Source organism: Neophocaena asiaeorientalis, unplaced genomic scaffold (genome assembly GCF_003031525.2).
Source record: "Neophocaena asiaeorientalis asiaeorientalis breed wild unplaced genomic scaffold, Neophocaena_asiaeorientalis_V1.1 scaffold517, whole genome shotgun sequence".
Classification (NCBI taxonomy): domain Eukaryota; kingdom Metazoa; phylum Chordata; class Mammalia; order Artiodactyla; family Phocoenidae; genus Neophocaena; species Neophocaena asiaeorientalis.
Window position 1 is genome coordinate 944,914 of NW_020172724.1, and position 26,552 is coordinate 971,465.

General features: G+C 53.1%; 1 protein-coding gene across 1 annotated transcript in view; it reads right to left on the reverse strand.

The window, feature by feature from the left end:
• DLG5 (discs large MAGUK scaffold protein 5) overlaps window positions 1–26,552 on the reverse strand; it is a 118,055-nt gene that overhangs the window by 18,736 nt on the left and 72,767 nt on the right. Inside the window, exons 6-20 of the mRNA XM_024740248.1 lie at window positions 22,852–23,111; window positions 21,314–21,626; window positions 17,223–17,407; window positions 15,433–15,558; window positions 12,921–13,053; window positions 12,567–12,694; window positions 11,395–11,570; window positions 10,941–11,044; window positions 9,186–9,278; window positions 5,919–6,938; window positions 4,966–5,089; window positions 4,492–4,636; window positions 3,075–3,187; window positions 2,334–2,423; window positions 1,940–2,090 (exon numbers count right to left, since the gene is read on the reverse strand). Of these exons, the coding sequence (XP_024596016.1) occupies window positions 1,940–2,090; window positions 2,334–2,423; window positions 3,075–3,187; window positions 4,492–4,636; window positions 4,966–5,089; window positions 5,919–6,938; window positions 9,186–9,278; window positions 10,941–11,044; window positions 11,395–11,570; window positions 12,567–12,694; window positions 12,921–13,053; window positions 15,433–15,558; window positions 17,223–17,407; window positions 21,314–21,626; window positions 22,852–23,111 (3,161 nt within the window). The remainder of the gene's footprint in view (window positions 1–1,939; window positions 2,091–2,333; window positions 2,424–3,074; window positions 3,188–4,491; window positions 4,637–4,965; window positions 5,090–5,918; window positions 6,939–9,185; window positions 9,279–10,940; window positions 11,045–11,394; window positions 11,571–12,566; window positions 12,695–12,920; window positions 13,054–15,432; window positions 15,559–17,222; window positions 17,408–21,313; window positions 21,627–22,851; window positions 23,112–26,552) is intronic.

Here is a 26,552-nt window from a genome sequence, read left to right on the forward strand (position 1 = left end):
TGAAGGGCAGGCAGGCTGAGGGGGCCCTTTGGGAGGGAATCCTTACTTTTTAATCTCCCGAATGATTTAAAATTTTTATAATATGCACAAGAGTTTTGTCAGAACAATAAGGCTGCTTTGTAAAAGAAGTTCATAAAGTATACTTAACACTACAAACAGATTAAGGAGGAAGTTTATGTATGTAAAACAACATAAATAAAGCATGTATTTAAACTGTATATATACATACACACACACCTCAGAAGGTGAAACAACAGCAACTGAACCTCGGGTTGATGAGATTATGTGACTTTTTTTCTTTCTACTTTTCTAGTTTTCCCAGTTTTCTATAATGATAGTTAACTTGAGACTGAGGAAAAGGGACTATTTTTAGTAAGTAACCCATTCTTCAGTCAGGTCACACATGTTAAAGTTTATGTCACCTAAGCGCTGTGAAGGCAGGAATCACCGACACTGTCACACACACTCGCTCACACACACACACACTGGTTCTCTGTGCACCGCGGAGAAAGCTAAGGGGATGTCTGAACCGCATGTGATAAGGCCCCTTCTGCTTCTAAGGAGCCCCCTTCAGTGGGGGGAAAGTCTTGTTCTCTCAGTGACCTGAGCTGGGGGGTTCAGTAAAACCTCACACCCCCAGGGCCGGTTTGTGCTCCTGTCTGCACGATGCAGGTGACGCCATCATGAACACGTCCACGTGAACTGTGCTGACTCCCCTGGGGGCCCAGGTGCCTTGGCGGTTATGGGTACACTCTGTTCTCCAGTATACACTTGCTAGGTGTGCTGTCTTAACAGGTTCAGATCGTAAATGAGATTTTCTTAACTATGGGCCCACCCAGCAGCGTCTCTCCCATGGCTTGCAGCTACAAGGGCCCTCAGCTTTCTGGATGTAAGTGGAGGAGAGTAGCTCTAGTCCTAGATTCTAAGTGATTAGATAAAGGTAAGTTCAAGTTTAATCCAATCTCCCACTAGGATCTAGACAGAACCCTTTAAATACATAGATACGATCTGGTAAATCCCACTCTGAAGAACACCAGCTGTGGATGAGGAACGTGCAGAGCTTGTGCAGGAAGGGACCAGCCCTGAGAGGAGGCACGTCTGGACTGACAGCTGAGATCGGCCTGCATTTCAAAATGAACCAATAAATGGCTAAGCTGTACATGTATGCTTCACACACTCTTTTCCTATGTGTATTTTATCTCACAATAAAAAGCTTGGGGGGCAGAGGGAGGGAGCAAGCGATACAGCTGTGTTCTGGGGCCAAAAAGAAAAGGATAACAAGGAGTCCTGGGACTTCCCTGGTGGTCCAGTGGTTAAGACTCCACTCTTCCACTGCAGGGGGCAGGGGTTTGATTCCTGGTTGGGGAACTAAGATCCTGTATGTCGCGTGGCACAGCCAAAATAAAAAAAAAAAAGAGTCCTGATTCTCATTCGTATAGGCCAGTCACTAACCATGTGACCACAGACAGACCACTCCAACTTTCTGGCCTCAGTTTCCTCATCTTTAAAATGGGGCCGATGATGATGCCGCTGATCACAGGGTTATGTGAGGATTTCACGACTTATTACGTGGAACGTGCTTAAGCAAGGGCCTGGGAAGCAGTGAGCGGCATCACTCCATCACGGTCACCGTCAGGTCGTCCCCAGCATCACGAGCTGGAGCCCCCCTCCTCCCGTGGGCACTCAGTGGAAGGAGCTCACCCTGCTCCTCCAACTGGCCATCCACGTGCGCCCCTCCTCCTGCATCACGTGTCCACAGGACTTCCTCGTGACGTCCTGGAGCAAGACACCAGGGGATGCTAGGCGACCCAAACGCCTGCAGCCTCACCGGAAGTCAACTCTGTCGGAACTCCCCAAACCGCACCACGCCCGGGGCCGAGGGCGCGGCCGAGCGCTGGCCCGCTACAGCAGCGCGCCATCCTCCCCTGTGCCCACTCACCTGTCCTTTCTGCGCTCCCCGAGGGCCGCGGGGTTGACGGCAATCCTGGGCAATGTGGCGGCTGAGGTCTGGGATGGGCTACAGGAGGACAGGCCTTCGACATTCAGAGGAGACTGCGGGGGAGTGCTGCACTCCGAGTGGGACAGCGAGCCTGCCGAGAGGGGTGGGTGAGGGCCGGGCCTGCACCTCCGCTCCTGCAGCCCGGACGCACGGCCATGCATGCAGGTGCCTCGTGCCTCGCACTCCCCCCTGCATCTCCCGCCAGGGCCCGGGTCCTGGCCCCGCCAGCATGACTGATGGCTGAGACAGGGAGCGAACTGTGAGCGGTGCCCAGACACCCCACCCTGAGGACGGAGGGGGTCAGCAGGGGGAAGGGCCACTGATAAGTTCTCACCTCTGTCAGAGCCCACGACAGATCGCGGATATCTTGGCGTTGATGGGATTTTAATGCGTTCTGCCTTAAACTGCAAGTTGCTCGAAGACCCTGTGGTTCCACAAGGGGACAAAACTTTAGGCCTGCAATTCAACAGCGCCCCTCACTCCCTCACCACCATCCTAGTAGTCAGGAAACATACACGGTTATGACAGAATGAAAGTGGGCCCTGCCATTTATCCCCGAGGGGGTCTCAACGTGGAACAGTCAGGGAAAGCAGAGGCCTAGCCCCAGTACGTGAATAAACCGTGCAGGGCTAGGCTGCTTCAGAACAGCATCCCACAAGTCTCGCTTCCAGCCCCGAACAGAGACAGCACCCCACGCGACAGGCGCGACTGCCGGCCTTGTGTCCACAACGCCGGAAGCAGCTCCACCAGAGTCTCTTTGAGACAACTGCTAGCCTCGACTCTGGGGTGCGTTTTCCGTAAGTGATCGGCAACACGACATCCCCCAGAATGACCTCAGGGTCAGGGAGCAAGGCTCCTGGGCCAGGGGTCACCAGAACAACTACACGGCCACTGTGCGAAGCTGCAGGAAGGCCACAGGAAAGGGCTCTGGGTGCAGCGTGGAGCCAGCCTCGGCCCCCAGACGGGAGAGGGGCTGTGTGTGTGGGCCGCCAGGAGGTCTGGTCATGAGGATGCGGGTGGAGATGAAGAAAGGCTGGTGCCTGCTCTGGCGAGAAGGCCCCAGTGGCTCAGTTACCGAGGCGGGCGCTGGAGGGCAGGGAGTTGCACCCGTGGGAGGCTCTCATCTCAGAGCAGTCGCTGCAGGCCCTGGGGCTCAGATCCAGGCTCAGGCGGCCCTGGTGCTGGACACTGTCGAAAAGCAGACAAGTGAGGGGCTCGGGAGAAGGACCAGGTCAGGGTAACAAGTGGCTGGCCACCCTGAGGCCCTCTGCCAGCTCAGGGAGGCTCAGAAGCGGCTCCCAGTCAGCCGAGGACGGTGACTGCCCGCAGCCACGCTCAGAGGGCCCTGCAAGCGCCAGGCCAGGACCAAGCTCACTGGGACAGAGGGTTTCCTGCAGGGACGAACAGAGGCTCTGCATCCTGGGCAGGCAGGGAGGGGCAGGACGGCACTGAGGCTCTCCCTAGAAGAGCCCGTCCCTGGAAACGGGAGAGCTGAGGGCAGGGAGCCCGCGTTGCCCACGTCAGGCTGGCCCGCATTCAGGCCCAATGATGACCTCTTCTAGCTGTGAGACCACATCTCTTGCCTGCTTAGAGCCTTCCAGTGGTCTTCACTGTAGTCAAAATAAAACCCAAACTCGGGGTTTGTGCCCTATGGCGCGGGCCTTCCTCCTGACTCACCGTCTCTCTGCCAAGCTCCCCTACTCTGTCCCTGGAGCCCACTGCACCATTCTCAGAGGCCCGGGCTGTAGCACCTACAGCCCTCCTTCCTGGAGGCTCCTCCCCCAAGTCGTGTACAGCTGGCCTCTTCTCAGCCTTCTGGTCACGGCAGCATCCCCCTGCACGGGGCCCTCTCCACCGCCCAATATAACTTGCCACCCTCTTCCAAGTCACAGCCTAGCCTGTCAACACTTTAGGGTCTTTAGGACTATTCAGCACCATCTGGTATCACTCTGTTCTCTTTTTTGGTCGTTCCCCACTCCCCGCCTCGGCCCCAGCCCCTTGAACACAAATGCCACAGGAGATGAAGTTTGTCTACCTAATTTTTCACTGTAGCCCTCTAGAACTGTAGCAGTCCACGGCATGTAGTCTGTGCTCTATTAAAACCTGTCAAGTCATCGAATGAATGAGTGACCTTGAGCCAATCCATTCATTTTCTTAAGGCTCAGTTCCTCATCTATCAACCAGAGACAGTAATAGTAGGGTGGCTCTGGTGACCAAGTGAGATGATGCTTATAAAGGTCTGAGGACAGTACCTGGCATGTGAGCACTCAGCTATCAGCTGCCTTCTCTACCATCGTCGTACAAATACCTTTTCAAGCTCCACGCTGGTAAATAAAGAGAGCGACCTTAAAGTTTCCTTTCCCCGGGGCCCCAGTGCTGCTCTACCCGGCCTCTTCCCAGCTAGGCAAGGGAACCCCTCTATACACAGTGGCCTTATGCCCAGGTGGGCTTGGATGGCTGGGGTACAGGGAAGCACAGGTGGCTTCACATACCTGGGATGCAAACCCTGGGGGCCAGCCTCTCTGGGGACAGGCGGAGAGCTGCAAGGGCCGACCCTGTGGCTGCGCACGGTGTAGATGGGGTTCCTCAGGACGGAGCTCACAGTGGTGCTCGGGGTCATACTGCGGGGAACAGTGCCTGCAAATGGGCAGGGTGAGACAGTGGCCCCAAAGCATCCAGCCAGCCCCAGATCTATGCAAGCTTCTGGCCCTGCTCCACCTGTAAGGCAGGAGAACCCTCTTCAGTGCTTCCCATTTCCCAGGCTGCTATGGGGAGAAAGCACTCTGAAAAGCTAAAAGATGTCACTGATAGAAGACTGAACACTCCAGACAGGTCAGCAGTGGCTAGATCTTTGAGGACACACAGCAGCTCCCTGAAATGACAGTCTCCACTCTCCCTGGGACTGGGCGGCCCTGGGAGCCCGCATCGACCCTCCTCCCCGGCCCGGCCCTGCCCTGCCAGCTCACCCACAGACGCCCTGCTGGGGTAGAAGGGGGGGTTGCTGTGCCGGCTGGAATGCCCTGGCGAGTAAGGGGACCACTCCTGGAGATCTGGGGAGAGCTCTCCACTGGCCGGGACACTCTTCTGCTCCTGCAGAACCAAAGGCAAGAGGCAGTGGCTGGAAACAGGGAAACACACAGGCATTTGCAAGCGATTTCTATCCCTCACGACCTAGCTTCTCCCACTCAGACACATGACGTGACATTTGGGAGAGATCGTTAACTCGTTTATTCATTCACGTTGCCTTACACATCTGGAAGAGAAGAACTTCCTTCAAAAATACTTTGGAAGAAAACCACACAGAAAGAATCTGTTCTTTCGAATAAACAGCTCTTGTGTGTAGAGAGGGTGGAACACATGGGTGCATCGGGCACACGTATGTAGCAACTCCACACAACCTGCCCAGCCGTGTGAAGCTCCGTGTCTGCTGAAAGTAACACGGATTTGTTCTCCTGCTCACAGCAATCTCTCCCTTCTGGAAATGACCACAGCACCCACAAAAACAAGCCGGCCTGTCCTGCTGCCGGCTAACAGATTCACACGTGCTATCTTGACTCCCTAAACCCTTTGAGGTGGGTCCTTGCCACTTGGGTTTATTGCAATACAAGTTCAAAAGCTTCTTGCTCAATAAGCAAATCAAACCCCACACCCAAGAAAGCATTGCCCTCTTGGTGTCATATTACCGCTATCATGCACACCCCAGGCTACTTTCTAATCTCCTAAAGGGAGACTGCTTCCTGCCGGCACTCACCTGCCATTCCCCCCCCCTCCCCCGCCCGCGCGTGCAGGTGCTGAGAGCAGAGGCAAAGGAGCCAGGGCTAAGCCTGAGCTGGGGGATGCCAGTGCGGGCGGGCACAGATCCCTGTGTGGCCCGCCCCACCTCCACCTCACCCTGACCCACTCCAGGGCTGAGCTCTACCTCCAGGAACTGAGCAGAGATCACTACTGGAGCGAGCTTGGGCCGAAAGCTGGGAGCAGACTTTGGCCGGCGGCGCTTCTGCCCCAGCTCATCCATCTTCTGGGAGGTGAGGTCCTCGTCACAGGACTTCTTGGCCGGCAGGTAGGAGGAGTCCCCATCCCCTTCAGGGTAGTAGCTGGAAGCAATGCGGACCCTGGCCTTGCGAGGGGGCGAGGCGTGCATGGGCTCCCCGGGGTCCATGTCGGGGGGCAGGGCACTCGGGGGGCTGGTGGATGGGGAGCTGCCCACTAGAGTGGCCTCTGACTCAGAACTGGTTTCCAGTTTGTGCTGGAACTTAATGGAGTCACCCCTCCTGGGAGGTTTTGGGGGCGTCAGAGGTCCCACCCTCTTGGAGGGCAGGGGGGAGTAAGCAGGCCCAGGGCCTGGGAGCAGGTAGTCTATTTTGGGGGGCGTCTGGGGGCGTTTGAAAGTGTTTGGGTCAAAGATAGACTTTCTTTGCTTTGGCTTCTTGTAAACGGAGAGCTTCTCGGGTCCTGCCGTGGAGCTGAGCACAGCCTTGGGCCAGGTCCCGCCGCTGTTGGCATTCTCGGGCTCTGCCTTGTCCAGGCGGGCCTCTGCCTCCCCACAGGGGCCCACCTCAGTCTCGAAGGGCAGCAGTGGCCGCCGGCTACGCACGTCCACCGGCCCAGAGCCACGCTCCCCCGAGGCGTCCGAGCGGAAGGGGCTCAGGCTACGCTCGGAGGCGCTGGGACAGGCCTGGGGGGAGAGGGGGAAGGTTCCCCCGGGGAACGGCTTGTGCAGGAAGGAGCTGCTGCCTCCTGGGGGCCCAGACTCCCTCCTGTCGTCCCGCCTGTCGGCGCAGAAGATGTCCGTCTGCGTGGAGCTGTTGTGTTGCATCAAATTCCGTTTATTCTGAGCCTGGACCTCCGGGCCATGGGCTCGGAAGCTCAGCATCTTATCAGAGTCCTTGATGTTTTCAAAGATGTTCTGGCCGCTCCACGACGCGCTCTGAGGGAACACCTAAGTAGGGGTTGCAGAGGAGTGAGGAAGAGAGCCGGTGAGACCGCACGACCTGGAGCTGCCACCGAAAAACATCCCTGGAGGTAGAGCGATGGTCAGGAATGGGCCATACACACCCCAAAGTTGGACAGATGGACAGACGTGCAGGCATGTACACCTCGCCAACAGGTGAGGCTTGCTCACAGCCAGGCCACTGGGAACCCACAGGAAAGACACAAAGTTCCCTTGACTTTGAGCACTTTCTGAAATCACCTGCACTGTGTCCTGCCTATTTTTAAAAATTATTAAATGTAAATATAGGGCTTCCCTGGTGGCGCAGTGGTTGAGAATCTGCCTGCCAATGCAGGGGACACGGGTTCGAGCCCTGGTCTGGGAAGATCCCACATGCCGCAGAGCAACTGGACCTGTGAGCCACAATTACTGAGCCTGCGCGTCTGGAGCCTGTGCTCCGCAGCAAGAGAGGCCGCGACAGTGAGAGGCCAGCGCACCGCGATGAAGAGTGGCCCCCGCTTGCCACAACTAGAGAAAGCCCTCACACAGAAACGAAGACCCAACACAGCCATAAATAAATAAATAAAAATATTTAAAAAGGACAGGCCTGGGGGGAGAGGGGGAAGGTTCCCCCGGGGAACGGCTTGTGCAGGAAGGAGCTGCTGCCTCCTGGGGGCCCAGACTCCCTCCTGTCGTCCCGCCTGTCGGCGCAGAAGATGTCCGTCTGCGTGGAGCTGTTGTGTTGCATCAAATTCCGTTTATTCTGAGCCTGGACCTCCGGGCCATGGGCTCGGAAGCTCAGCATCTTATCAGAGTCCTTGATGTTTTCAAAGATGTTCTGGCCGCTCCACGACGCGCTCTGAGGGAACACCTAAGTAGGGGTTGCAGAGGAGTGAGGAAGAGAGCCGGTGAGACCGCACGACCTGGAGCTGCCACCGAAAAACATCCCTGGAGGTAGAGCGATGGTCAGGAATGGGCCATACACACCCCAAAGTTGGACAGATGGACAGACGTGCAGGCATGTACACCTCGCCAACAGGTGAGGCTTGCTCACAGCCAGGCCACTGGGAACCCACAGGAAAGACACAAAGTTCCCTTGACTTTGAGCACTTTCTGAAATCACCTGCACTGTGTCCTGCCTATTTTTAAAAATTATTAAATGTTAATAATGTTAAATGTTAAATGTTAAAGATGTTAAAGGCATCTTACGGTACACCTAGACAATGGAATACTGTTCAGTGATAAAAAGAGACAACGTATCAAGCCATGAAAAGACATGCAGGAACCTTAAATGCACAGTACTAAGTGAAAGAAGCCAATCTGAAAAGGCTGCATACTATGCGAGTCCAGCTACATGACATTCTGGAAAAGGCAAAACTACAGAGATAGTCAAAAGATCAGTGGTTGCCGGGGGTTGAAGGGGAGGGAGGGATGAACAGGTGAAGCCCAGAGGATCTTCAGGGCACTGAGATCACTCTGCAGGATACTGTAATGGCGCATACACGTCATTATACATTTGTCTAAACCCGTAGAATGTACAACCCCAAGAGTGGATCCTCACGTTAACTACAGACTTTAGTTAATACTAATGTATTAATATTGGCTCATCAATGTTACAGAGCAGAAGATATGAGAACGCTGTACTAACTCAACCTTTCTGTAAACCTAAATCTGTTCCCCAAAAAGTCTATTAATTTTAAAATAATTTTTAAAAACATCTCTTAACGAAGTAGATGAGCCTTTTTCCAACCTTCTTAGAAAAGCTGATAAGAAGTACAATAAACGCCCTTAAACCCATTTAGATTCAACAATATTCTGCCCAATTGTCTGTATCTATTTATACTGCAGAACATTCGAAAATAAGTTACAAATATTATGACGTTTCACCCGAACAGCTTTAGCACGCATTTCTCCCAAATAAGGCCATTCTCCTGTATAACCCCAATACCATCATTATACCCAGGAAAAGTAACAATGCCCTAAGACAATCTAATTATCCAGTCCAGATCCAAATGTACCCCCCACCTCCAAAGTGTCCTTCATAGCTAGGTTTTTTTGCTTCTGGGTTTTGGGTTTTGGGTTTTGGTTTTGAAACCAGGATCCAGTCAGGGTTCATGCATACCCTGCACTTATAAATCAAGACCTTTTTTCCAAGGATCCCAATGATGTGGAGAAGTGGCTTGGGCACAAGGAGCTGGGGCTCTGCCTGCCCCAAAGAGGGCGAGAGCAGAGCCAGTGCAGGGTGGGGGCCCTTACCTTCAGGAGGGAGAGGGTCAGGGAGTCCTGGCAGCTCCGCAGCAGAGATTCACACTCATTCAGAGACTTGTTGTCCAGTGCAATGCCATTGATCTAGGGCCAACAGAGAGCCCGTCAGGCCCACCACCAGGATAGGCGTTCTGCCTAGCTGCTGACGCACGCTGGACAGTGGGCCTTGTTCTGTAAGGTGCCCCCGTCTGGAGCTGGCAAAGGAGAGAAAGCCCCTCCCCAGTTAAGGCCCTCAAGGTCCAGTTATGGGGCTTCTGAGGCAAATGAAACACACAGCCTTAAAAGCACTCTGGGGAAGTGACTTTGACTGACTGGGACCAGAACACCACGGGTCCCAGAGGGACATCCCGGACTCGCCGCTTCCTGCTGTGTGATGCTGGACCACGGCTCAGAATTCTTTCAAGAGCAAAAAGGAAAACAAACACGGACGCCCCCCCAGGGGCGCGAGGAGACTGAAAACGAGATCATGATGTGGGAGGCTGGACCCACGTGACATGAAGTATCATCGCAAAGACTCCTACAGCCCCTCACGCCTGAGTCTCTGTCCGCACCCCTCTCAGACACGTTCCAGTCCTCTTTAAAAGTGTATGTGCAATAGGTGAACGGTGAGACCAGGGTGCACCCATACCGTGGAGTCCTACCCGGCTTCGAGAAGGACCACAGCATCAGCACATCCAACCACGTGATGGAGCTCACAGCACGAAGCCAAGTGGAAAAGGCCATCTCAAACGGGCAAGTACTGTAGACTCTACTTATACAATATCCTCCAAATGACAGACTTATAGATCTGGAGAACAAATTAGTTGCCAGGGCTTATGATGGCAGGGAGGGGGCATGCTTAGGACTGCGGGGGTTAACAGAAAGGGGTGACATGAGGGAGATCTTTGTGGTGGTGGACAGCTCTGTATCTTGATTTTTTTTTATCCTAAAATGTGATAACAGATTTCATAGTTACGTAAGACCTAACCATTAGATGGTAACCGGATGATGGGTACGTAGGACCTTTCTGTACTATCTTTGCCACTTCATTTTTTAATATTGTTTAACATTATAACTGAATTATAATTATTTCTGTAATTATTTCAAAATTGAAAGTTAAAAAATATATATATTCAGAGTGATTATCTTGGGGTGGTAGATTAATTTGGTTGGTTTTGTTTTTCTTTATAACTTCCCCACATCTTAAGAGTTTTTTGTAATGGCCATATTGCTTTCAAACTCTAGCTCGCCCCCAAATCTGAAAAACACTGGCAAAGATGTGAAGTAACGAGCTCCCCCAAACACGGCAGGTGGGACTTCTCGGAAGCACAAGGAGGGAATCACATCACGTGTTGAATGCTTATGCCCTCTGATCCAGCGATTCCCCCAGCCGGGACTCTATCCCATGGCGGGACACAGCAGTGGCCATGAAGCACTATTACAATGGCAAAAAATGTCCTGACTGTCCATCAGGAGACCGGCCCAAAGGCCACTAAGGAACATGCAGTTACTGAAATGACTCAGACAGATCTAAAGATGTGAATCTGGAAGAACCTCAAGGCACGCTGTTAAAAACAGAAAGCAAGGTTAGCAGCAGCACAGTATATACTATGATCACATCTAAGTTAAAAAAAAAAAAAAAGTGGGAGATATAAGTTTTGAACGTTTGGGGGAGAAAACACAATGAATTGTTAAAAGTAGTTGCCCTCAGGATGGGAACTGGGAGATGGGGAGTCCAGAACCAGAGGAAGGTTCCCTGACACTTACAGCCACGATCCTGTCTCCCACGGCAAGGGACCCCTCTCTGGCAGCCGGGCTTCCGGGCACCACGGCGGCAGCGTACACTCCATTCTCCAGGCTGATGCCGCTGTCTGCAAACCAGAGGTCCCCGGTTAACCCCCGCCCGGGTCGCACGGCCCTCTGGTTGTCTCATCTTGTCTTTACGAGATAAACTTTTAAAAAGGATGTTGGCAGACTGCGACTTGTCCATCCCAGCACCCCGCCCAGGTCACACCACCCAGGGACCCGGTCAGGTCTGGTCTGGCGAATCAAACAATCAGAGACAAGCAAGACCCAGGACCCAGACGTCCCCCTAGCGGGAAGCACATGGGCTACACTGAAACCACATCAACGCCTAGTTCTGGGAATGAGGGGTGCCCGAAAACACATGCGATCTCTCTGTACGAGAAAAGGGTGCCCTGCCCACCTCCCCAGCCCCTACCTTTATGCCCGCTCAGGTTGATGTGCAGTGGTGTGACCACCTTCCCGCCCAGGGACTTCCTCCGACGCACGACCATGTTGATGGCCCCCTCCCCGTTGAGGAGCGCCTTCATGGCCTGCTTCTTGTCCTTATTGATGAGGTCCACGTCGTTGATTCTCAACAGCCAGTCATTGACCCTGAGGAGGGGGACAGCCAGGTCACTGCCAGCGGAGGCCTTGGGACCAGGGGGCCGGCCCCTGTTGCTCCCATTCGGGGAGCAGAACACCAGAAAGCAGGTACCCCACAAACACATTCAGAAAGGTTTCCTCGGGGCTTCCCTGGTACACGGTGGTTACGAATCCGCCTGTCAATGCAGGGGACACGGGTTCGAGCCCTGGTCCGGGAAGATCCCACATGCCGCGGAGCAACTAAGCCCGTGCGCCACAACTACTGAGCCCACGTGCCACAACTGCTGAAGCCCGCGCGCCTAGAGCCCGTGCTCCGCAACGAAGAGTAGCCCCCGCTCACGGCAACTAGAGAAAGCCCGCGCGCAGCAACGAAGACCCAGCACAGCCAAAAATAAAAACAAACAAATAAATAAATTTATTTAAAAAAAAAAAGAAAGAAAGAAAAAAAGAGAAAGCTTTCCTCTTCTAGGAAGGTGGAGTGGTTAAGCTGGCAAGGGTTGGAGCCTGGTTTCAAACCCTAGCTCTACCACTTACTAGCGGCATGACGTAGTCCCTCTGGGCCTCAGTGCCCTCATTTGTAAAATGGGGGCAACAGAAGCACCTACCTCATGGGATTGTAAAGACTAATGAATTATATGAAGTACTTAAACTTAGCAAATACCAAGCACTATGTAGGTGCTAATTATTATCATCACTATTTCATGGGATGAGCAGGCAATGCACATTCCAGACTCTCACACACTTCACCTGAGCCCCTTACTACACAGAGAAGCAAAAGGCAGCACCTGGTGATGGGAGAAAGGTCAGATTCAGAGGCGATTCGGAGTCCGAGCAGCCTTTAAGAACAATGTTAGCAGTTAAGCCTGAAAGCCTCAACAGCCTCTGTGAGGCCCCCAGGTCCTGGGATGCGTTCATTTAAATGCCACCTGGCTCTCCAGGTCCTCTGCATTAGGTCAGAGGGGAACTGTCACCTTCCCTCCAGAGCCCGGAGCCCTCTACACTCACCGTAAGCGGCCATCAGCAATGCTTCCTTTGTCCACTTTAGTGACAAATATGCCACAGTCCCCCGGCAAACAAGGCTCATTCACACCCTCTGCCATATCGAAACCAAGTGCCTTCAAGTCAATATCCTCCTGGCAAAAGAAAAGCGGCCGGGTAACACAGGAGACCAAGCTGCTACTGCATGGGGCTTGGACAAGTGCAGGGAAAGGATGCATCCACACTCTGGGAGAAAAAGCTGACCTCCCAACTGGCAGCCATGAAGCTGGGGGGCCCTGCAAGAGGGCCATCCTTTCCCTCCCCCATCCAAAGCCGTCACGTTGAGGAGAGCTGGGGAGAGAAGACACAAGGGCGCTTTACCGTCTCCCTTTCAAACTCCACGACTTCTGTTTCCCACTCCATGGAGTCTGTGTCAATGGCTGAGTCGTGGGAGCTGTGGGCCATCAGCTGCCGGAACCGGGCCTCCTTTTCCAACTGGGATTCCATCTGTTCCCTGTGAACAAAGAGAGAGCCATGGCAACGGCCCTCTGGGAGGCAAAGCATCCCACCAAAGTCCACTCGGAAATGAGGTGGACCATTCCCCTCCTCCCTCATACTTCACACCAGCTGCCTCATAAACCCAAGGCTTCTTGGGTACCAGTGAGTTTTCATAGTTTTTTTGTTTTTGTTTTTTTTAAGTCTCAGAAAATTGCCCCTAATTTATCTAGGGGTTTAATGCAATTCTTACAGAAATGCCAGCAAGACTTTCTGTAGGCAGGGATAAGACTATTCTAAAATATACACAGAAAGGCAAAGGAATTAGAACAGCTAAACCCATTTTGAAAATGAAGAATAAAATGGGAGAAATCACTCTACTTGATTTCAAGACTTATTATACGGCTACAGAAATCAGGACCGTGTGGAACTGCCAGGAAGACAGACACATGGATCAACGGAACAGAACAGAGGACCGAGAAACAGCCCCACAGAGTACAAAAGGTGCAGAAGTAGTTCAGTAGAGGAAGGATGGCCTTCAATGAATGATGCTGGAGCAAGCGGACATCCTGGCAACAGACTCTCAACCTAAACCCCATACCTTATATAAAAATTAACGCAAGACCTATCACAGATTTAAATATAAAACTAAAAAACTTCTAGAAGGCAAGTATAGGAGAAAAATCTTTGAGATCTAGGACTGGATTAAGGGTTCTTAGACATAACACAATCCGTTAAAAGTAAAAAAAATAAAAATCAGCAAATCAGATTCGATCAAAATAAAAAGCTTTAGTTCTCAGAAAGATCCAGTGAGGAGGACGAAAAAAGACTCAGAAACCTGTTAACATGCCCCAGTAACATCCTTCTTCCTAGAACCTGGGCCCAGATGACCTCTCCAATTCCTCAGCACTGCCCGGTGGGTTCCTGCCACACCCCTCACTACTGTCGTTTCCTGCTCGACTGGACACGCTCCCATGTCCACACCTTTGCCTGAACCGTGCTCAAGAATGTGTGGCCAGCTCTAGGAGGCCACGCAGCCCACGGGTAGTCCTTCTCCAAGCTTTCTTCCCCGACAGAGAAGCAGCTCTGCACTTCATGCTCACCACACACGGCTCACCTCTCACCCACTAGGCACATACATCTGTTGCTTCTACAGACGGGGGTTTCCTGGGCAGCAGCAAGGACTCCCTCACCTGCATCCCACTGGTTAGAGAACTTAGCTCAGAGAAGGTGCAAATACAAATGTGCTGAATGAACAAACAAACGGAACTTGACATTTCTTAGAAGTTCCAGGCAACTCCAGCTCAATTAACGTGCAAAACCTCCTCCCGTGCTCAAGCCCCCGAGGCTCCAGGCTTTGCCTTAATTTCATTCCACCACCTGCTAGACCCTAACTGGGTGCCTGGAGAGAATCTGTCCCTTTGCCGCTTAACCCCCGGGATTTTCTTAGAGTGCTCAAGCCCCAGGGCTTCTGGGTTTTCACGGAGTAAATGAAGCTGTTTGCCTTATGTTAGGAGGTTCTGTTGAACGGGGAAGAAGGGGAAGCTGTCACCCACTTCCAGAAGGCGTCCCTCGGCTGTGCGAGGCTTGCACGCTCACCAGCTTCCAACCACCCTATCGGTTCAGGAAGCCTCACGAGCAGGCGGACAGCCACTGCTTCTCAACTACCCGGTCTGGCTCTGGACTGCACTGACGATTGGCATCTGCCGATTTCTCTTCTTCCAGCTTGGATCCCTGTATTTTCAGTACACTGCTAGGGGCCACCAAGTCTGAAGTAACACCCCTGGGAGCAGCGCTGTAACTGAGGGGACGCTGTCTGACACCCCAAACAGCACAGACTGCTGAGCGGTAGTCACAACCGCCTTCAAAAACGCTGCATCAGAATCTGTCATCATTCTGTTTGACTGCATGCTGGTCTCTCGGATGGCCCTGCCTTTGGTCTGTCTCCGTGTATTGTGAGCCCCACAGGGCAGGGACCCGGCGGCTTGTGCCTCCCCCGGGGCCTGGCCCCCACGCAGCAGGCACCTGGCAAGTCCTTGCTGAGTTGCCGAATGAATGAGGGAGGGAGGGAGGGAATGAATGGACAACACATGCCTGCCTGTCCCCCAGTGGACCGCCCGGGGCAGGGACCTTCCTTCCGATGAGCGTTGGCACACAGTGCCTGCCGACCCCGACTCACGCACCAAAGGGCCGCTGCCACGCTCTGTGCTGATCTAAGGATTTCTAATTAACTCTCAACAGAGAGGCAACACTCGGACACATTTTACGGACTGACCGAGTAAGGCAGAGTGAAGGGACAGACTGCCGGGCCTGCTCACGGGGCTGCCTTGTCCTGACGGAAGCGGACACCGTCCTCCCGGGCGCCAGCGCACCCCAGCAGGCGCCCACCCCAGCGTACTTGAGCTCCTTCAGCTCCCGGCTGACGTCGTTCTTCTGTTTGCGAGTGTCATCCAGGCTGCGCAGGGCCTCAGCCAGTTCGCTCACCGCCCGGTCCCGCTCCCGCCTCAGGTTGTCACAGAGCGTCCTGGCAGAGGGGGCAGAGGGCTAGGTCACTGTGAGGGGCAGGGGACAGAGGACTCACGGCTTGCAGTGAGGCCGGCAGCCCGTGCTCCCGAACACCCCAGATGCACAGACGGAGCGCTTGAGAGTCTGGAGGCAAGGCCACCCAGGCCAATCCCACACAGAGACAGAGGGACACTGGGGACCTGGCAGAGGAGACACCCCCACGGTTACCAGGCAACGAGCATCCGCTTCTGAACGTCCAGTGTCCGTCCCACAGGTTCAGCCTCAGTGTGCCTGGGGTTAACGACCACGCTCCCACCCGCGCAGCCCACCTGGCAAGCCCCTGTGCTCCAGCACCGGCCAGACACTGCACCACTACCCACGTGCAGGCTTTTCTAGAGATGCCCTCCACCCCACAACTAGACTGAGCCCCCCCACTTGGACAGAAATCATGTCTTAGGCATCTCTGCAGCCCGGAGCCCTGTGCAGGTGGGAAGTGCAGGCTTAACAGCTCTCTACTAACAGACGTGTGGCCTCTGGGCTCCCAGGATCAGCTCAGTCACTCAGAGAGGTGGTGGGGACAGGTGACCAGGCAGCAGGAGAGTCTGTGCTGTGCTCTGTGCCACCTCCAGAACGGCATCCTGCCACTCGATGGACCCTGAGGGCTGGTCCCCACTTCTCCTTGGCCCCAAATCTCCTCCAATCCGGAACCTTCATCTCCTGACCAGCCCAGGTGGACATCAGTCTCTCCAAACGGCCACAAGGGATCTTGCAGAAACCCTCAATGACCAAGTCCTCACTTATCGCCATCATCATCACCATCACCACCACCACCACCAGCAGCAGGGCCTCTCCTGGCTTTATTCCAGGCCAAGGGCCAAGTCTACACTCCTGGGCTCCCCTTCACAGGCCCTCACCACCTGCCCTCAGGAGCCCTGCCAGCCGCTTCTCCTGTGACTCACCAAGTGCGCACCCCACTCAAGCCACAGCCAGTCCCAGCTCTGCCCTGAGCTCACCATACACCTTTGTTCACGATGGGCCCTCAGGCTGCAACACCCATCCCCCCTTCTCCACCTGGAAAAATGCCACTCGAGCTTTAGTCCCAGCACGAACACCATGCTTTCTGCGGAGACCTCCCTACCCGCCCCCCAGTTCCCTGCATGCCCCCACGAATTCACTGTTCACGCACCTCCCTCCCCCCGACCACCCTGTCCCACGAAGCTGCCTGTAGCCCCCGCGGTGCCGGCCCCTCATGGGCATCACACGTGCCCAGGAGCCTCGAAGGCTGTTTCTCTCCCAGGGTCTCCTTGCTCAAGGGACCTAAGATCCTGGCACACAGTAGGCGCCCAATGAATACTGGCTGAAAGAACACATTTTTGAAATGTCAGTTGCAACAGAAACCCCCTAAGAAAAAAGCCTGGCCTTATACCACTTTACGGGGGTCCATGCTGTGGACACAGCATGTGCTCGGACCTCTAGGGTGAAGGGAAATGGGAAGTCGAGACATGATGGAAAATGCTAAAATTCTCACTATGAGGCGAAGCTGGGGCATCACCTAGGGTGAGGAGGGACGACCCAGGTCACGCCCACCTTACCTGGAAGGAAGTGGTTATGACTCCGACCCTCCCACAGACCCAGGGCACCACGGGGAGACCCGAGCCCATGCGGCCCCGGGGAGCCCCATACCGGATGCTGTCCCGCTCCGCCACGATCTTGTCCCGCTCCTGGAAGGCCCAGTCCCGCCGGCACTTGGCCACATCCGCCTCCTGGAGGGCTTCCTTCAGCTCCTGGCACAGAGCCTTGCACTGCTTTCGAAGGATTTCAGCCTCCTTGTTGGCTCTCCCCGCGTCCATTGTCACCGTGTCTTTGATCTGGCGGGGGTGAGGGGCAGGCAGAGGGGAAGGTTACCAGGCCTTCTGGCCCAGAAGTGCCCTCCGATTGGTATAGGAGCTGGGGCTGGACTCTCGGGAGCTGGACGGAGGGAAACACTGGGGTCTCAGCCAGAGCCCGTCCCGACACCGCCCCCCACCCCCCATGACTACGTGTTTCACAGCCACGTTCAGACCCCTAGCGATGCTATATTAGGGTCCGCCCAAACTCTCATAGCGCCACACAGAGCCAGGACCAGGGGCCCAGGTGGAATGCCCCCTGGAGGGCTCCTGCCAGACCCTGCCCTGCCACTCACGTGGTATACGTTTTGCCAAGAGCCCACTACATGTCCCTAAAGAGCTCTCGTGACGAACGTGACACGAGGCCCCACTGCAGTGAAGGGTGCAGCACTGGTCACCATGCTCCCCACCCGCTGCGTCTCCAATACAGTTTTTACACTCCAGCATATGGAGTTATTCCTCAATCTGAAAACACACTACTACGTTTGCTGGTGAAGTCCTATGTGTTTCAGTTCCTTTAAAAAGCTGAGATCTAAAGGATTTGCACCTGGACCCCCCCCAAAGCATTACACGCTCCATTAAAATTGCAAATCAAACTCTTTGAAGTGCCCATACAGAAAGCTCCCTCTGTGCCTCTATAATCCTCAGAAAAATGAAGAATGTGACAAATGACAAAGTGAGCATCTACTGCAAGAGTAACTCCTGGTCCGGCTCAAAGGCTTTCTGAAGAAGCAAAATACACGCAACACGAGAACGCGCCTCTGCTCATCCTCCACCTCTCGCGGTACTTCCTCCCTCGCACAGAGCTCCCCCACTTTCTAGCAAATTCAGCTCCCCAAGCAGGACTGGGCATAGGAGATGCAAGTGCATTCAGGGGCAGCAGAAAGACCGGCCCGTCCAAGCGACCAAGCTGGGCTTTCTAGGGGACAACGGCTCTGTCAGAGGGCCTGTCTTGGGAAGCGACCTAGTATCTGGAAGGACCTCCGTGACACGCAGCAGCGCCCCACAGCTTCCCTGTGGGGGACCAGCCGCCCCGGACGGTAACCATGTCCTCCTGACGCCGGCGAACCTTCAGTGGACTTGGCCTGCCCATGGTCAGAGTCTGGACACCGGCCCTTGTGAAGGAAGCCCCTAGATGTGCCCACTCGGAAAGGTGGGAAGCAGGGGAGAGAGGGGTCACAGCTGACCTGGTATCCAGAGTGAGGCAAAGACCCTGACAGGCCCCCCCCCCCGACGACTGCCCTCTCTTTGCACAACCCACTCTGGAGAAGACAGCAGGGAGAGGGAGGGCAGTGGCAGAGAAAAGAGGGTAAATAAAGAGCGAGGTACAGAGAGAAGGGAGGACAGTGTAGGAAGCCATCAGGGGTCAGAGGGAAAAAGAACCACTGCCCCGGCTGAGCGGAACGAGGACAGTTCTGAGACCAGGAAGCTAGCCTGGCTGAAGGCCCACCTCAGCCAAACCCACCACCACCACCACCGCCACCAAGAAGTGGCTGCTGGAGAGGGGCGGGATCAATCCCCAGGGGTCTCGCAGGCCACGGGGAGATAAGACCCTCCTGCCCACACCTCAGAGTCAGGATGGCCCAGGTCACAGACCTGGCCTACTCTGGCCAGGCGGGGAGTGGTCGTGGCCCAGAAGCCAGATAAACTCAAGAAGGAGCCGAGGAAAAAAAAAAAAAGGAAAAAGAGCGACCACATGGAATGTACCAGTCAGGTAGAAGGTATCAACCAGTTTCAGAAATGTTGAAATGTGTGTGCATTGGCGGAGAAAGTACATCTTGGAATTCAGGAATTATATTAGTGCGATTTGCTGATGGTATCAGCAGATGATATTGGCCAGAGGTGCTTTGATGTTGGTAGAGTTTCCTCTAGAAATAAAAAATAGGGGGGAAAAAAAAAAAAAGAAGAAGCCGAGGGTTTCAGTTCTGGAAGCTGCAGGGGTGGGGGCCTGGGGCTGTCCTCTCTTGCCTGCTGACTGGGATGGGTGCCCAGAGAAGACTCCTGCCTCAGCTGACAGGCAGACTTCACACGCTGCCAGGGCCCCCCTGCCAAGGCCCGGGAACCAGGCTCCAGGCGGGAGGCACACATGAGCCAATGGGAGGGGGGTGACACAGGCCACCAGATCTAGCACCACGGGGCAGTCGGGGGTCTTCCTCCTCCTCTGTGCTTCCACATTCCTACAAAGAGCACGATTGCTCTTTGCCCCCCTTGCTCCCTGGGGGGCATCCATCATCTCACCCCCCTCCAGGGGGCTGCTGGCCTATCACAGGCTCACCACCTTCTACGGGTTTAACACACTGTCCTCGACTTTTTAGCTTACTGACCGACTCAGGCATTTTTAATGTTTTATTCTTCATCATTTTGTTTTCCTTATTTGGTATCAACATTTTCCCCAACAATTAAGCTCTCAAACCAGAATGTGAAAGTGAGGTGACATTTTCTCCAGGGCAATTACCAAGTCCTAACGCATTATATTTGCTCATTAAGAATTTCTTCATTCCAGTCTTGTAAAAATTGCATCAAAGGAAATACTCCTTTTCACAATGGCTTTCACCTTGATGGTCTGGAGAAGTCTCACTCCCTTTGTAGGAAATTATTGCTGTTTGGCCCATTTTTGCCTATGAAAACAACCTTATAGGATGCACCCTGATCCTAATGGGGTAGTAAGGCTCAGATGGGCATACAAATAGTCCTAATAATAAAGACACAAATCATTCCTACTTTATGCAGATATTATCCTAAGTGTGTTTTCAAGGTTAAACCACCTGATCAGCATGACCACACGGTGAAGCGGATGCTGTCAGCGTTTCCAGTTTGTAGGTAAGGAGACTGAGGCCCAGAGAGCTAGGAGCGGTAAGAGGTCACATGGCTGAGGAGGTCCACTCTCCAAACACAGTCCCCAGCACGGCCTGGGCATCAGGCAGCATCACGGTCCGCAGAGAGGCCCACGAGGCCCTGGCCGCCCCTCGGGCATCAGCTCTGCCTCATGCTCGGTCCAGAGGGCCCTAGCTTCAACAATCCACACACACACACCGTCCCTTACTAAGCTGCCTGACCTTTAACACCTTGCTTTTCACTTCTCACAGGCCAGTGATAAGGCCTTCATTCTAACTGACCTGCACCAAGTAGAACGGAGAGGTATGAACAGAGAACTATCCCGATGGGAAGAAAGTCTGCTCTGATCAAGTTCAGCAGCTCGAAACAGAGCCACACACAAACTAACCGAATGGGAAGGCGGTCTCAAAGAGGGGAGTCCACAGGCCTGTCCAAGCCCCAGCAGGGCACACCTGCTCTTGTGGGTAAGCAGCGTCACTGATGAGGCCTGGCTGCTCAGGTTGGAAAGATGCAGAGAATCCCCACTGATCACTCGGGAGTCAAGCTCAGTGCCTCGATTCCGATGCTGCTGAGCGCCACTCCCCTGACCCTGGAGGCATGCCCTCCCCCCAGGGAGCAAGGCTTGAGAAGAGTACTGGGCTCAACCTAGTAGAACAGCTTCCCAGGAGCCCAGACCACCCCTCTAAAGAGCAGACTCCTCAGATGTTGGGGTGAAGGAACACTGAGTGTGCCCTTCTGGACTCACAAGGCCAAAGGTACCCATGGCTTTGGGAACGTGGCCCTGGGATCTCGCTTCTTAAGGAGCAAGCCCTTGAGCTGACTTCCAGCAAGAGACTAATCTACCATCACATCAGCTGTCAGCTCCGGACACCCAGGACCTCAGCTGAACCTCACCTGTGTCCCCTGCAGCCCGAACAGAGCTGGGCACCGAGTGTGAGCTCAGCAGTTACCCAGGAGGCATCCAATAGCCCAGGCAGCAGCAGGCTGAAGGCTGCTCCCTGCTCCTCTGGACACCTGGGCGTCACAGCCCTCTTTCCCTCGCCACCTTCCTACCTGTCGCAGCACCTCCATCTCCTCGCTGGCCGCCTGCTTCTCAGACGTGCTGCTCTTGAGCTTGGACTCGGCCAGCTCCACCTCGGTCTGCAGCTTGTCCAGCTCGGAGATGACCTGGTCGCGCTCGCTCATGATGAGCTTGTACTCGCTGTACACCGCATCCCGCTCCTCCTTGTACTTCTCTGACTCCTTGGCGGTTTTCGCCTGTGTGGTCCTCAACTCCGTCAGCTCCGACTGCAGCAGCTCCATCTCCCACTGCAGGTCCTTGTTCTGGGCCGTGGCCTTGTTCAGCTCGTGGTGGATGGCCTCGAACCTGGCGGAGAGAGGCAGCCAGGACGAGGGCGTGGGGACCTGCCCAGCCAGCTCTGCCGCGCCGGACAGTCGAGCGTGAAGTTTTGAACGCGGTCATTCTCCACACCCCCAAGAGAGAAAAGTGATGAAGGACCAGGACCCCTGGACCGGGAATTTTTCTCAGCCTTTTACAAATACTGGAAGATGGACTGAGAATTTCATGCCCTCTGCTCTACTGGAAATAACAGTGTTATTTCTTCCACAGTCAGGCTACGTTACCTTTAAAAATAAGAACAAAACAAAGCTAGAATCACAGCCTATGAAAGACAAAAGTGGCCTGAACAATCGTTGAGTCTGAGCACCTCATTTTACAGATACAGGGGATAAGGCCTCAAGACACAGGTGCCTGGCCCAACGCCTCCAGGTTAGCGTGAGAGCACCACTCGGTCCTTCCAGGCCAGGAAGCACCTGCCATGCAGGCGGCCCTGCAAATTTGCAGCTCTAGAGCAGCATTTCTGAGTGTGGGTTCCTTAGAAACCAATCCTGCACAGAGCTCCATTTAAAAAAAGTGTGCTCTCTGATGACTGACGTTTGGGAAAAACACTGCATTCTGTTCCCTCTTGGGAGATTCTAGCGCACAGTATCGGAGTAAAGGTTCTGAGAAGTTCTGCAGCACAGACACCTGTTTGTGTGCAACCCGGCAATTCCCAAACCCTTTTAAAGCCAGAGAACGCTTTTCATATAAACCTGATAAGCACCCCAGAGAACAGGTATTCTGCAGGAACGTACCTTAAGAAACACTGTTGCAGGGCAGGGGTCACATCCCTACAGATTATCTACCTTAATAGAAAGTGCAACTTTAGAAGAACAATGCCTAGGACAATTAACTTTCCTATCTGCCAGGTGGGTGACTGACACAGAGGGGAGAGGCTTGTGGGGTGACCTGAGAAACAGGACGGTCAGAACACGCCCGAGTCGCTCAGATGGAAGAAAGGAAGGAGCACAAGTGCCAAGACAGTGTCAGGAAAATATTTCCTGGACGTAAGTAATTTTTGATTGAAAAAGTTCAATTGCTTTTTTTTTTTTACCCCCCAGAAAGTGGCGGAGAGCCTTGCAGATAGGTAACCACAAGCCCACAGAGGAGAGTGGCCCCTGGCAGAGAGGATGCTTTGGCCCTCTGGCCATTCTCTGAGTGCAAGAGACAGGCCAGCTCGCTCGCTCCCCTCCTTGACGGCCTAGGCTCCTACCTCCTCAGGGAGAGGGCGCACTGGTGCTGCAGCTGGATGGCCGTGTCCCTCTGCTGGGTCAGCATCTCTGTCTGCTTCAGAAGGCGCTGGTTCTCCTCCTCTAGCTGCTCCAGGCGGCTCAGGTCCGAGCTGTGGACGGCGACTTTCTCGCTATATCTCTTCCGCAGGGCGTCATAGTCCTTCTTAACCACCTCCAGCTTGTCCATGGCCGTGTCATACAGCTTGTTGAGAATTTCTGATGACCCGTTGTGCTTCAACACCTGGGGACCACAGAGTCACGATTACCAAAGGTCTGAGGGCAGGAGGAAGGACAAACTCGCCTCCGTCTGTCTGGGGGAAAGACTGTTGACAAGGGAGGGGAGGTCACACCCTCTGGCCTTCAGGGGTCTTGAGGTCTGATTCCACAGGCCCCGCTGAGTTGATTCATTCGTTCACAAACATTTCTTAAGTAGTGTACAGGAAAGAGTCACCATAGCAGGCCTGAGACTTCCATCCTTAGAAAGGCCTGCTTGCAGGTTGACCCTTAGCTGGCGTCCGGGAACGTGAACAGTAAGCAGCTCCCTGGATGATATAAAACTTTCCCGAGTGACAGGAAGGGCTCCCCATGCCTGGACTGGATGAACAGCGTGTTTTCGGCTCAGCACCTGCTTTCTTCTGGGAATCTGAAATTTCAGAGCACACTAAGCAGGGGGTTCCTACGTGGCCAGCTCCCAGTAAAAACCCCGGGCAGAGAGCATCTCATGGGCTTCCCTGGCTACATTTCACACGTGTTGTCACGATTCGGTACTGGGGGAACTAAGTCTGTCCTGTGAGACTCCACAGCGGGAGGACTCTTGGAACCTAGCACCTGATTTCCTCTGGACTTCACACCATGCACCTCTTCCCTTTGCTGATTTTGCTTTGTGTCCTTTTGCTGAAATAAATTTTAGCTGTGAATAGGATTATACGCTAAGTCCTGTGAGTCCTTCTAGCAAATCACCAAACCTGAGGGTGATGCTGAGGATCCCTGACACAAGTACCTAATATATTCTAGCCCTGTTCTAAATGCTGGTGATGCTGAACAGACACAATGACTGTGGCCTGTGGACCTCTTATCCTGATGGGCCGATACAAACACACAGAGACAGAGGTCGGTAGATAGAGATCAGTTCTCAAATAAAATAACTGGAGAGCATACGGGCTGTCAAGGAAATAAAAAATAAAACAGGATAACGAGCTGGAGAGAGACTTCTGGGCAGCAGAGTAGCTTGTGAGAGAGTCCATAGCCTGAGGAGGTCTTTCTAAGAAGGTGACTTCTGAGCCTGGGTGCAAATGAAGACCAGCAGCCAAGAGCACATGAGGCAGAGGAGTGAGCAAGTGCGAAGGTCTTGAAGCAGGAATCACCAGCCATGTCCTAGGCACAAACAGGAGGGCAGGGAGGAGTGACTGGAACCCAGTGAACAAGGAGAAGTGGATTCAAAAAAATGGCCAGAAAGCAGTGGTTAAGGCTCCGCGCTCCCAATGCAGGCAGCCCGGGTTCAATCGCTGGTCAGGGAATTAGATCCCACACGCATGCCGCAACTAAGGAGCCTGCCTGCCGCAACTAAGACCTGGCACAACCAAATTAATAAATAAATAGATACTTTTTAAAAAGTATAAGGTTAAGGCTTCCCTGGTGGCGCAGTGGTTGAGAGTCCGCCTGCCGATGCATGGGACACGGGTTCGTGCCCCGGTCCGGGAAGATCCCACGTGCCGCGGAGCGGCTGGGCCCGTGAGCCATGGCCGCTGAGCCTGTGCGTCCGGAGCCTGTGCTCCGCAACGGGAGAGGCCACAACAGTGAGAGGCCCGCATACCGAAGAAAAAAAAAAAAAAGTATAAGGTTAAGAGTGCAGATTTTAAAAATAAAAAGGCCAGAGTAGTCGGCACAGTTTCAAGGCTCACAGCAAAGACTGTATCCTGAGTGAGATGGGAACCATGGGAGGGTTTAAGCAAGAGAGCTTTCTACTCTGAATTACAGGGGGTACTAACGCTCACTCAGGGTGCTGCTCTACAGAACAAAATACAAGATGTGTTAAGAGGTGGTCAGGGCCGGCTGACTTCTGCTAAGCACCTCAGGGGATCTGAGCCCTTGGGCTGAGGGCTCATATCTCCTGAGCACCCCCGCAGCCCTCCCACCCCATGACACGACTGAGCCAGAAAGGCTTGCTTAACCGTTCCAGGTCCAACAGTCCAGGAATCACCTGGCTCATCCAACATGGACCCTGAGTTATCAGAAGATCTTTGCAGCCCAGAGAACCAGAACCTGGAACTACTGAATATTCCCTGTGGAGGGAGGGTGAGCCCTCAATAAATACGATTAACAGGAAAGAGCTAATTCAAATGTCAGAATCTTTTAGAGGCAAGGAAAGTGAGTTCATTCCTCTGAGACATTAGCTCCTAGGACTATAGATTAATGGGGAAAAAGGGAATCTCAGAAATCAGCTCATTCAGGGCTTTTAGTCTTTTTCCTTTTCTTTCTTTCTTTTTTTTAAAGCAAAAGTCCTTCCTTCAAAGGAAATCTTACAAGGACACCAAACTACAAAACTCACTTTAAAAAGTGGTACACAGCTTCCTCGGGCGGTTAAAATCTTCACCGTTTTATAAAAATGCGTCACTGTTGCAGATCAGGACTGCATGCTGAGAAATAGTCAGAAAACCACTGACTTAGCCTCACTCGATCATTTAAAGTCTTCTTAAAGACACAATGCAGTATCTTCCAAACATACAGCAAAGCACAGCAAATAAGGTAACAGAATTTTAAGTACCCACCACTTAGCTCTCATCTTAAGGACTGGCTCCAGGACTCCCCACAGATACCAAAATCCATGAATGCTCACATCCCTCATATAACATGGTGTAGTATTTACATACGAACTACGCACATCCTCCCTATACTTTAAATCATCTCTAGATTACTTATAATACCCAACACAACAAAAACGCTATGTAAATATAGCTGTCAGCAAGGCAAATTCAAGGTTTGCTCTTTCAAACTTTCTGGAATTTTTTTTTTCCCCCAATCCCTGGTTGGTTGAATCCTCAGATGTGGAACCCACGGATATAGAGGGCCGACTCTACCTTGTCGCACGTCTCAAATTGCTTTCCAAAGATATAAAATAGTACAGGTGCTTAGCCAAAGCCCCCAGTACACCCTTCTCTTATCTAGTACCCCTCTCCTCCCCTCCACAATTGCTCTCCTAAATTTGCTGTCAACCATCACCATGCACAATATTTTACCTATACTACTGCTGTGCTCATGAAAGTTCCTAATGGTGTTCCCTGTGCTTCCTTCTAGTCAACGCTGCTTTTGAGGTGTGGTCAGTGGTGCAGGGAGTGCTTCACTGTAGGAGTACATCACACGGGTTTTTTTTTTTAGATTTAAAAAAAAATCTTATTGACATATATTTGATTTACAATGTTGAGTTAGTTTCAGGTGTACAGCAAAGTGATTCAGTTTTACACACGTGTATATATATATATATATATATATATCTTTTTTAGATTATTTCCCATTATAGCTTATTTATTATAAGATATTGAGTATAGTTCTCTGTGCTATACAGTAGATCCTTGTTGGTTATCTATTTTGTATTGTAGATAGATCTTTTCAAATTGAAGTCTAGTTGATTTACAACATTCTGTTAATTTCTGCTATACAACAGAGTGATTCAGCCATACACATA